This window comes from Octodon degus, unplaced genomic scaffold (assembly GCF_000260255.1).
Source record: "Octodon degus isolate 3935 unplaced genomic scaffold, OctDeg1.0 scaffold00074, whole genome shotgun sequence".
Classification (NCBI taxonomy): domain Eukaryota; kingdom Metazoa; phylum Chordata; class Mammalia; order Rodentia; family Octodontidae; genus Octodon; species Octodon degus.
Genome location: NW_004524650.1, coordinates 9,826,212 through 9,838,491, shown reverse-complemented (window position 1 = coordinate 9,838,491; position 12,280 = coordinate 9,826,212). Strand labels below are relative to the sequence as shown.

The 12,280-nt window shown below is 34.5% G+C and overlaps 1 protein-coding gene across 2 annotated transcripts in view; it reads right to left on the bottom strand.

Annotated features, from left to right (window-relative positions):
• Nucleotides 1-12,280, bottom strand: part of Hfm1 (HFM1, ATP dependent DNA helicase homolog) — a 131,405-nt gene that overhangs the window by 108,519 nt on the left and 10,606 nt on the right. For both annotated transcript variants that reach the window (XM_023720346.1, XM_023720347.1), the window contains exon 4: nt 3,128-3,434. In XM_023720346.1, the coding sequence (XP_023576114.1) occupies nt 3,128-3,434 (307 nt within the window). The remainder of the gene's footprint in view (nt 1-3,127; nt 3,435-12,280) is intronic.

Below are 12,280 nucleotides of genomic sequence, written 5' to 3'. Positions count from 1 at the left end.
AGATTTGGCTCAATTACAAATAACCAATGATTTTATCAATAATACCCACACAACAGAAACTTTATTTGAAAATAAAAACTCTAAAGAATGTTATTCAGAGTTTGAATCGTGGAATACATCAAAATACATTTCAAAAATCCTATTTGTCTCACTAAGTTGTTTTTAAATAGGTTTTTAAAGTTTTACTTTTCTACCTGTTCCACCTTATGTCTAAGATGTTTAATATTCAGACAGACAGGGAAGTTAAATTCAACTGCTTATGTTATTGGGTAATAATATCATTAAGCTTTTCTTCTGGAGGGTTAACAACTTAAGTTTGCAGATCAAAAATTAGAGAAAAAGAACAGCTGAAAGGACAGCCAACATTTTGGCCCTAGCCTTTCAAGGTCAGGGAGGACTCAGGACATAGGAGAACCTGTACTGTAACACCATGCAACTCAGTGCTGTCCAAATTTTCTGATCAAGGAGATTATGGGGCCACAGAGGAAAGTGATCGACAATGTAAAGTGTGCCTAAGGAGAGTCACATGGAGAGAAAACATTCTCTCAAGATTTCACAGACAGCAAATTGGTGAAGCAATGGCTTGTGACTCATCCACATGGCTGACACTGACAAAAGATCTACAAATCACTGTACAGGGTTTCAGGGTAAATCCTGAGGGTATTTGACTGACCTTGTCAGATACAAAAGTTACATTTTTTCTTTCTAGATCTTGCTTTATCTTGGTCTTAACTATCCAGCAGAAAAGTATAAAATCGAGGTATACAAAGTAAAGCCATATTAATATGCTGAGCTATAAAAGGCTCAAGTCAACAACTTCTGACACTGTCAGTCTTGCAGATAACCCACTATTATAGAGTCCTAGACTATACTGGATTACTCTGCTGAATTCATGCACCTACAATATATGAATGGCAATGGAATACCCATCTCTGACAAAAGTAAACAAAAAAGGGGATATAAATGCACCATTTTATAGTGGAATATATATATGTACAAAATAGCATAGATATACAGCTACTTGCTCTTAGATCAATGAGGTTTTGAACTAATAGTTTAGAGAAGATATCATGTCTGCATCTTGTACTAGGAATAGCTACTACAAAGACAACAATATGCAATGTATTAATTATTGTAACTGTGCTACTAACCTGTTTTGAAACTATCTCATTGCTACTTCTTTCTCAATAAAATTATTAAAATATAAAAAATTATATAATTTTTTACTAACTCTGTATGCTGACAGCTGCAATCTAAGCAATTACATCAAGGACAGCAATGTGTAATACAAAACTATGCTTGAGTATCTGACATCTTGGTCTTTTAAATATGTACCATTTCTAATGTGATATTAATTATTACTATACTCTCTTTAAAACAAACTTTTAAAAAAGGTTAAAAAAAAGAGAGACAGAACATTTAAGTTTCTTGAAAGCAAGTGGTAATATCCAACCATATGTCCAACCTTACATAACTATATCTGCTAATCTGAGCAACAGATTTGATGATAAAATGGATAATGTATCAAAAATTGTTAATCAGATATTCTTGCTTTGAAAATCTGTAATATACATACTGTTGTATGTTGCCCTGTTTCTTTGTTTCTGATATTTGTTCTTGCTTTGCTTTTTCTTTTCAAAATAAAATTTTAAAATGTTAAAAAAAATAAAGTTTTATTTTCCACTGAGAAATAATTATCCATAGGAAAGGTACAATGTGTGATGTTCTAATTTAAGTATAGTTTTTAGTAAACAAATCAGTGTAACATATCTGTTACCTCAAATATTCTTTATTTGTGATAAGACCATTTGAAATCCCCTAACTGTAACATATTCCTAACTCTGTATTATTAACTGATACATTTCATTTCTCTTTCTATCTCTTTCCCCAGACTCTGATAACTGCAAGTATACTTTCTACTTCTGTGAATTAAACTTTTTTAGATTCTACATATAAGTGAGATCATGTTGTCTTTGTCTGGTTTAGTTCACTTAATATCTGAATTTATACGTTCTTACAAATGATAGAATTTTGTGCTTATGAATGAATTGTATTCCACTGCATATTTATATGCTGTTTGACTTACACTGAGGTTATATCCTAAATAAATTCAATGTAAACTGAAACTTTCATATGTCAAAAATATATTTAATACATCTAACCTAGTGAAAATCATTGTATACAATAGGGTATTGGTTGTTTAACTCTTGTGACTGCATGGTAGACAGGGAGCTACAATGAGTCACTGTCTAGCAAGAAAAATTATGGTAATATATAACACTAGAATGAGAAAAGACCAAAACCAAAAATCTGAAGTATGGTTATCAAGGAACAATATTGATTTTATACTACCATGAAGTAAAAAAATCAAAAGTCAAACCATCCTAAACTGGGACATGTGTGTATACCACATTAGTTTTAATCCACTTACCTGCTGATGAATGAAATTTTTTATTTATTTATTTATTTATTTATTTATTTATTTATTTATTTATTTATTGTGGCCAGCTCAGTCCACCCTGGGGGCAAGGCTGGCCAGCATGTGGTGCCAGGGGATCAAATCGTGGTCCCTGTGCTATGCCTAAACTTGCCTAAGCAGGCATTTTAGACCACTGAGCTATCTCACCAGCCCCTAAAATTTTTAAAATTAAAAAAAAATTATTATTTGAGTTAAGTAGGAATGGGGTCAGTACAAATCTAAGATGAATTAGCAAATAAGTTTTTAAAATTTTCATTTTAATTTCTAATATGGTTAAATATTGATAGATATAACCCACCTACATGAAATCTCATTGGGAATCCTCAATAATGTTTGGGATAATGTAAAGGGATACTGACAAATGTAAAGGGATACTGACAAAAAAAGGTTGAGAACTGCTCCAATCATATACTTCATCAAAATAACTGTCGTAATATATACAGTCAGTTTTAGTTATTTACTATTTCTCACTCTGAAAGCAAGAAAATATGACTGGAATCTCAGACCTAACAGAATGTCTAGTATATGACAGATTTTTTACTTTTGTTGCTGTTTTTCTCATTCAGATTCTATCATATTTAATATGTTTGAATGTACACATAAATATTCAAATTTATTCACTAAATAATACTTCATTTAATTAATTACCTTTTTCGGAATGCTGATGTGATTTCTCTGTTATCTTCTACAGTATTAACTAATTTTGTATCATCAGGAACATTTACCTCAGGAGCTATTTCAGTGGCCATGTCAGTTTCATATCTCTGAGAAGACCCATATGTCAACTTTTCAGAAACGTGTGATAAGGCAGTATTATCTATTTGCCCCAAATTTAGATAATCTTGTTCATGTTTATTAGAAGTAAATTTGAATTTTTGTGTTGGCACAATAGAATTTGTGTCTCCATTAGTAATCTTTAAATTTGATGTTACAAGTTTGGGCTTCTTTTTCTGACCTATAAAAATAGAACATATTAATTATTACATATTTTTCATGGAAACAAATTACAATGGAGAGAATAAAAACTTTCAAAAGTTTACTAGTTACATATAAAAAAGTATTATAGTAACAAAATAATTTATAATGCTATATATGTTTTAAAATGCATATAAGTAGGTTATCTTCTCCCATCCAAATACTAACCAGGCCCGACCCTGCTTAGCTTCTGAGATCAGACAAGATCGGGCACATTCAGGGTGGAATGGCTGTAGACAGTAGGTTATTTTCTGAAGAGCACTCAAAAATTAATTCAGAATTTTTAAAACAATTCAGAATGTATATAGTACCTACATTATAAAATAGGTTTAACCCCACCCTACCAAAAGAAACCTCCTAAGTACAATATTTAACTACTTTAGCTACAAGTGATATTATAAAACCAATTGTTTAAAATTTTACATAATTTACATGCAGAATATGACTAACCATAAAATGTTACCCAATATGTCACAGTAGTTATATGATACAATGCCTTAATTTCATATTCTCCTAAAATCAAGATTTAAAAAAAAATGTTTGCATCAGAGTAATACCATTTTAAAAGTTTCTTTAGAGACTTCAAGAATCTATAGAAGGTTGCTCCCCAGCCAGACCCCAGGCCCAGCATGAGTGTGGGAACTTCTGCCTGCTCCTCATGCCCAAGACCCCTCCCCAGCCAGGCCCCAGGCCCTGCTCTAGGCTTCCTGTGGAACCTTGCAGCACAATTCCCTGCAGAGAGTCTAGGAGCCAGATCCACCCAGCTAATCTAGGAGCTGAACATCTTGCCAGAGTGGCACAGCGGGTTTACCTCTATAAGCGGCAGCAGGAAGAAGCTGAGCACAGCAAACAGACCAAAGCCAAGCACATCTGGACAAGTTCAGTGTTGGAAGATCCAGACCTAGTAAGCTGAGACACTTTGCTGGGCCCAGATCTATGAGAGTCATCTCTCTTTTACTCTTGATTTACAAAGGGGGACAACTGGTAACCAGGTAAAGAAGTCTGCCTGGAAGACCCAAGGTATATCAAGGGGAAGTGATTAGACAGAGCATAGGGGAACTAACTTAAATACAAATTCCCAGTTTAATATTTGCTTAGCTACACAGGCATATAATGTTTGCTCTTACTGTCTAAAATACAAACCCAGGGGCTGGTGAGATGGCTCAGTGGTCTAAAGCACCTACTTAGAACAAGCTTAGCAAAGCACAGGGACCTCGGTTCAATCCCCCAGCCCCACATGCCAGCCAGCCGCGCCCCCTGGTGGGCTGAGCTGGCCACACACACACACACACACACACAAATAAAAATAAATAAAAAATTTTTTTTTTCAAAAATAAAATACAAACCCATTAGTTATAAAAGTTTGTTAACTGTTATAATTATAGTTCTGTAAATACAAAACTAAAACTGGCTTAACCATTTAATCTCTTGGGTAAGAATTTTGGTAGGTGCTAAAGTTATAACTACACCAAAGCTCTATACCAAAGGTCAGAGGACAATGCTATACAAAATGACAGACAGAAAGGGCAAAATGCAACCTCAGGACCTGAGCCTACCCAGAACAAATGCAGGAGACACTAGTACAGAAGAAATTGGGAATCACAAAGCAGAAATGTCTGAATTAATAGTCTAAAGCAAAGAAACAACTGCAAAAAGATATAGAAGAAATCAGATCAGAAAGAACCTGTGAAATAAGAAAAAGAAATCTCTGAATTAATAGCATCTTAAGTAAAGAATCTACTGCAGAAACATATAGAGGATATCAGATCAGAAATAAGCTCTAAAGTACAAAAAGAAACAATAACTATAATGCAAGAATTCATAACTGCCTCTAAAGAAGACAGTGGGGGCCAGGGAGATGGCTCAGTAGAATAAACTCTTCCTTGGCAAGTGCAAGGGCCTGAGTTCAATCCCCAGTTCTATAAAAAAAAAAAAAGACACTGATTAAAAAAAATTAGAGGAGTATAGAAAAACAATGGAAGCCTTGAATGAACAATATACAAAAGAAATAGATCACATGCAGCAGAGTCAAAGAGATAGAGGAACTTAAAATCTCAATCACATGCTTGCAAAACCATCAGAATGAAAGTGAAGATAAAACTTCAAAACATCTTTTTTTTTTTTTTTTGGCAGAAATAGGGATTGAACTCAGGCCCTTGCACTTGCCAGGCAAGTACATATTCTACTGAGCTATCTCACTGGCCGAGCTTCAGATTTTGAAGACACCATTGCACCTAGTAAAAAGGTAAGAAAAAATCTCTTAAAAACAACTAGAATGCAGGAAAAAATAATTCATCATCTGCAAGAGAATACAAAGATGAACAATGTGAGACTAATACACATCAATAAGAAAGAAGGAGTCAACACAAATGATATAAAAAGAATATGGAAAGAAGTAATAGCAGAAAACTTCCCAAGTATGAGGAAACAATCTGACATTCAAGTAACTGAAGCATATAGAACTCCAAATAACATTAACCCAATTAAAAACACATCCAGACATATAATAGTCAAGATCCCAGAAATCCAGCAAAAAACAATACATTAAAAGCCACTAGGGAAAATAAACAGATTACATTTAAAGGAAAACCCATCAGAATAATGTCAGACTTCTCTTCACAAACCATGAAGTCAAGAAGAGCATGGAGCAGTGTACTTCAATTCCTCTATGAAAACAAATTCCAGCTCAGACTACTAAACCCAGCAAAACTCTCTTTAAGTTTGATGAAGAAGTGAAATACTTCCATGATAAGGAACAACTAAAGAATTTCATGATGACAAAGCCAACCCTACACAGACTACCAGAAGATATTCCAGAGAGGGACCAAAATGATCAGAACTCCATGAATGAGACCAGAAATAACCCACCAAATAGGGCAAACAATTACACAGGAGAAAAAGGGATGAACAACAGTAGGCAAATAACATGGTAATCATAAGTCAATACATCTCAATAATAACCATTAATGTAAATGGACTCAATTCACCAATTAAAATAGACAGGCACAATGGATTAAGAAGCAAAATCCAACAATATGCTGTATACAAGAAACATACTTAACTCATAAAGAAATTCATAGGCTGAAAGTCTAAGAGTGGAAAAAAATACTGCATGCCCCAGTACCTCAGAAAAAAGCAGGGGTAGCAATCCTGTTCGCAGACAGCCTCAACTTCAAATCAAGAATGATCAAACAAAATAAACAAGGCCACTATATACTGATTAGGGGAAAAATTCAAGAGGAAGACGTAACACTCATAGATATGTATGCACCAAACACAGGAGCACCCAACTACATAAGACAAATCTTAATGGACATGAAGAATCTAATATCCAATGCTACAATCTTAACAGGAGACTTTAACACCCCCTTATCACAAAAAAAGATAGGTCGAGCAGACAAAAAATTAGCAAAGAAGTAGCAGAACTGAACCAGAACTTGGAACAAATGGACTTAGTGGACATATACAGAGTGTTCCACCCAACCACAACTTAATACACACATTTTTCAGCTGCACATGGGACATTTTCTAAAATAAACCACATAGTAGTCCATAGGTCATGCTTAAGTATATGTAAGAAAACAGAAATTATCGCATGCATATTATCTGACCACAGTTCAATGAAACTGAGAATAAATGACAAAAGAAATCAGAAAAAAAAACCCATAAATACATGGAAATTAAACAACATCCTACTCAATGGGTCACAGATGAAAACAAACAAGAAATTCAACAATATCTACAATTCAATGAAAATTCAAGCACAACTTATCAGAATTTATGGGATGCAATGAAAGCAGTTCTTAGAGGGAAATTTATAGCTGTGAACTCACACATTAGGAAAACAGAATGAGAAGAAATAAATACCCAATGCTGCAACTCAAACATCAAAAAAAGGAAGAGCAAACCAAACTCAAAGCCCAAGGATGGGAGGAAATTATAAAAAATGAGAGCAGAAATTAATTCAATCAAGACAAAGAAAATAATTCAAAGAATGAATAAATAAAAAATCTTGTTCTTTGAAAGATTAAATAAAATTGATAAGTCCCTAGCCAATCTAATCAAAAGGAGGAAAGAAAAAACTCAAATACAAGCAATAAAGAATGAAAAGGGTGAAATTACCACAGACCCAGTGGAAATTCAGATCATCAATAGCTACTTTGAGAATCTTTACTCTCACAGGATATAAGTCACAGAAGAAATGGACAGATTCCTAGAAAGGTACAAATTACCAAAGCAGAATCAAGATACAAGAACTCTCAATAAGACAATAAGAGGGGCTGGGGAGATGGCTCAGTAGGATAAGTGCTTGACTGGCAAATGCAAGGATCTGAGTTCAATCCCCGGTTCCACACACACACAAAAAAAAACAACAACAACAAAAAAAAAAAGCCAATAAGAGCCAATGAAATATGAACTGTAATAAAAAACCTACCAACAAAGAAAAGTCCAGGTCCAGATGGATTCACAGCTCAATTCTACAAGAAATTTATGGAAGATATAATCCCTATACTCCTCAAACTCTTCCGTGAAATTGAAAAGAAAGCAATCCTCCCCAAATCATTCCTGGAGGCAAGTATTATACTGATACCAAGACCAGAGAAAGATACAACTAAAAAAGAGAACTACAGGCCAGTCTCCCTCATGAACATAGATGCAAAACTCCTCAATAAAATCCTAGGAAATAGAATACAGCAAATCATCAAGATTATTATATAAGATGACCAGGTAGGATTCATCAGAGGGATGCAAGGATGATTCAATATACGTAAATCTATAAATGTAATACACTACTTCCACAGAGCCAAATCCAAAAACCACCCGATCATCTCAATCGATGCAGAAAAGGCTTTTGACAAAGTCCAACACTCATTCATGGTCAAAGTCCTACGGAAAATTGGAATAGATGGCCTCTACTTCAATCTGATAAAAGCCATGTATGACAACCCACGGCTAACATAATTCTAAATTGGGAAAAACTGAAATCTTTTACTCTCAGATCTGACACAAGACAAAGATGTCCTCTATCACCACTCCTATACGATATAGATCTCGAGTCATTAGCTAGAGCCATTAGACAAGAGAGAAAAATAAAAGGAATAACAATAGGTAAAGAAGAAGTTAAACTATCATTATTTGCAGATGATGTGATACTTTAATTGGAAGACCCTAAAAACTCCACTAAGAAGCTACTAGAATTAATACACAAATTCAGTAGCATAGCAGGATACAAAGTCAATGTCCAAAAGTCAAAAGCACTCCTTTACACAGATAAAAAACACACTCAGAGGGAAATTAGAGAAACAATACCTTTTACAGTAGCACTGCAGAAAATGAAATATTTAGGAATTAACCTAACTAAAAAAGTCAAAGATCTGTTCAATAAAAATTACACTACTCTGACAAAAGAGATCATAGAGGATTTCAGAAAATGGAAAGATATTCCCTGCTCCTGGATAGGAAGAACCAACATTGTGAAGATGGCCATACTCTCAAAATTGCTGTACAGATTTAATGCAATCCCTATCAAGCTACCACCAACATACCTCACAGACCTAGAGATACCTGAAATTTATTTGGAACCAGAAAACACCTAGAATAGCAAAGGCAATCCTGGGCAACAAAGACAAGGCAGGAGGCATTACAATTCCTCACTTGAAATTATACTACAAAGATACTGTGATAAAATCAGCATGATACTGGAAAAAAGTAGACCTGATGATCAGTGGAATACACTAGAAGATGCAGAAGTAACTACAAACACACTCAGCCACCTGATCTTCGACAAAGGGGTAAAACATGCTTACTGGAAGAAAGATAGCCCTTTTAACAAACAGTGCTGGAAAAACTGGCTCTCTACATGATGAAAACTAAAACTTGAACCAGGTTCTATCACCATGCTCTAAACTAAAGTCAAAATGGATTAAAGATCTAAATATTAAAACAGAAACACTAAATCTCCTGGAAGAGGAAAAATAGGAACTCTTAAGACATAGGGGTAGGCAAAAGTTCATGAACAAAAATCAAACTGCATGGGTAACACTTGAAAGAATCAACAACTGGGATCTCCTCTCATTGAGAAGTTTTTGCACATCAAAAGAAATTACCAACAGAGTGAAAAAACAACCCACAAATTTGAAAAAAATCTTAATAAGCACTCAGACAAAGGTCTTCTCTCTGGAATTTACAAAGAACTAAAAAACATTAGGGCCCCAAAATTTAAAGACCCAATTCAGAAATGGGCATCTGAGAAGAACGCACACTTCTCAGAGGAAGAAATTCTAGACGCTAATAAATACGTGAAAAAACATTTCACATCACTAGCCATCTGTGAAATGCAAATTAAAACAACACTGAGATATCATCTCACTACAAAAAGAATGGATATCATAAAGAAATCAACCAACAGCAAATGTTGGACAGACTGTGGGGGAAACAGCAACTCTTTTCCACTGCTGGTGGGAATGTAGATGGTACAACCATTATGGAAATCAGTGTGGAAACTCAAAAAACCAGGACTGGAAATCCCATTCAAACCAGCTATCCTCCTACTGGGAATTTTCCCAAAAGAACTGAAAACATCATATCATAGTGATATATGTGCACCTATGTTTATAGCAGCACAATTTGTGATAGCCAAATCTTGGAAGCAATCAAAATACCCATCACCTGAGGAATGGATGAAAAAGATGAAGTATTTTTATACAATGGAGTTGTATTACTCAGGTATAAAGAATGTAAAGAATGATATATTCAAAATCTTCATATACAAGTGGATGCCACTTGAAGATATACTCATAAGTGAAATAAACCAGACCCACATTTGTAAATATTCTATAGTCTCCCTAGTGTAAGAACTCAAAAGAGATGGCTCAGTGGAATAAGCACTTCCCTGGCAAGCGCAAGGGCCTGAGTTCAATCCCTGATTCCACAAAAACAAAAACAAAAACAAAAACAAAACAAAACAAAAAAAACCCTCAAAAGAAATAAAATTGAAAGGTACAATACAATTAGATGGAAAGTGAGAACTTAAGGATTAAGCAACGAAGAGAGGGCAAGGAGAAAAGCTAGGAAACATAGCAAGGGTAAAAACCATACATTTGTATACACAAGATGGTTAAGGCAATGATCCTGAGAATCTCCATTAAGTTTTTGAAAATAGCAGTTAATTGGTAGGATTCTCACCCTGACTAACTACATATGCGGATACCTGTGAACTAAACAACTGTACTGAAGATAGCAATGTGTAATACTAGAGCCATGCTTGGAATCCCCGTCATTCTGGTCTTCTAAACGCATACTGCTGCTGGGGAGATGGCTCAGTGGATAAGCACTTCCCTGGCAAGCACAAGGGATTGAGTTCAATTCCTGGTTCTGCCAAAAAATAAAGAAATAAAAGCATACTGCTTCGATGTCATATCAATTACTGCTATATGCTCTCTCAAGTAAATGTTTTGTTTTTTTTTTTTGTTTTTTTGTTTTTTTGGTGGAACCGGGGATTGAACTCAGGCCCTTGTGCTTGCCAGGGAAGCGCTTATTCCACTGAGCCATCTCCCCGGCCCAAGTAAATGTTTTTTAAAAAAGGTAATAAACAAAAACAAGAGACAAGAAAAAAAAAGTCATTAGACTGTCCTGCTATAACACTGTATATGGTTAGATTTGTAAATTTCTGTGTAAAAATTTGTAATTATTCATTTCTAATATTTTTACTTTTATTTTTTAATTTTTAAATTTTTTTTCACATTCTGTAGGGATTTACAGTTTAGCACATCAATGATTGATAAAAAATGCCTGTTCCATTTTGTACCTAAGGCGTTTGCTATTCAGACAGATACTGATGTTAAACTCAACAGCCTATGTTTTAGGGTAATAATATTAAGCTTCTCTTCAGGAGACTTAACAACTTAAGTTTGTGGACCAAAAAATTAAAGAAAAAGAAGAGCTACAAGGATAGCCAACATTTTGGCCCTTGCCTTTCAAGGTCAGTGAGGACTCAGGACATAGGAGAACCTGTACTATAACATCCTGTAACTCAGTGGTGTCCCAAGTTTTCTGATCAAGGAGATTATGGAGCCACAGAAGGAAGTGATCAACGATGTAGTGTGCCTAAAGAAAGTCACATGGACAGAAAACCTTCTCTCAGGATTTCACAGACAGCAAATTGGTGAAGCAATGGCTTGTGACTCATCTACATGGCTGACAATGACAAAAGATCTATAAACTGCTATACAGAGTTTCAGGGTAAATCCTGAGAGTATTTGACTGACCTTGTCAGATATAAAAGTTACATTTTTTGTTATATAGGTCTTGCTTTATCTTGGTCCTAACCATCCAGCAGAAAAGTGTAAAATCGAGGTATACAAAGTAAAGCCATATTAATATGCTGAGCTATAAAATGCTCAAGTCAACAACTTCTGACATTGCCAGTCATGTGGATAACCCACTACTATTATAGAGTACCGGATTATACTGGATTACTTTGCTGAATTTATGCACCTACAATGTATGAATGGCAATGGAATACCCATCTCTAACAAAAGTAAATTTAAAAAGGGGGAATATAAATGAAGGATTGTACTGATTGACTACTATGAAGACAACAATATGCAATGCATTAATTAGTGTAACTGTCCTACTAACTGTCCTGTTTTGAAACTGCCTCATTGCTACTTCTCAATAAAATCAATATTAAAATAATCTATGGAAAGTTTAGGTAAAGCTTATTAGATTTATCAGATCTTAAATTTAATATGCCATTTATTTATACATATACTACATGTATATTATGCATGCTAAATAGTATTTGACATATTTAAACATGTTATT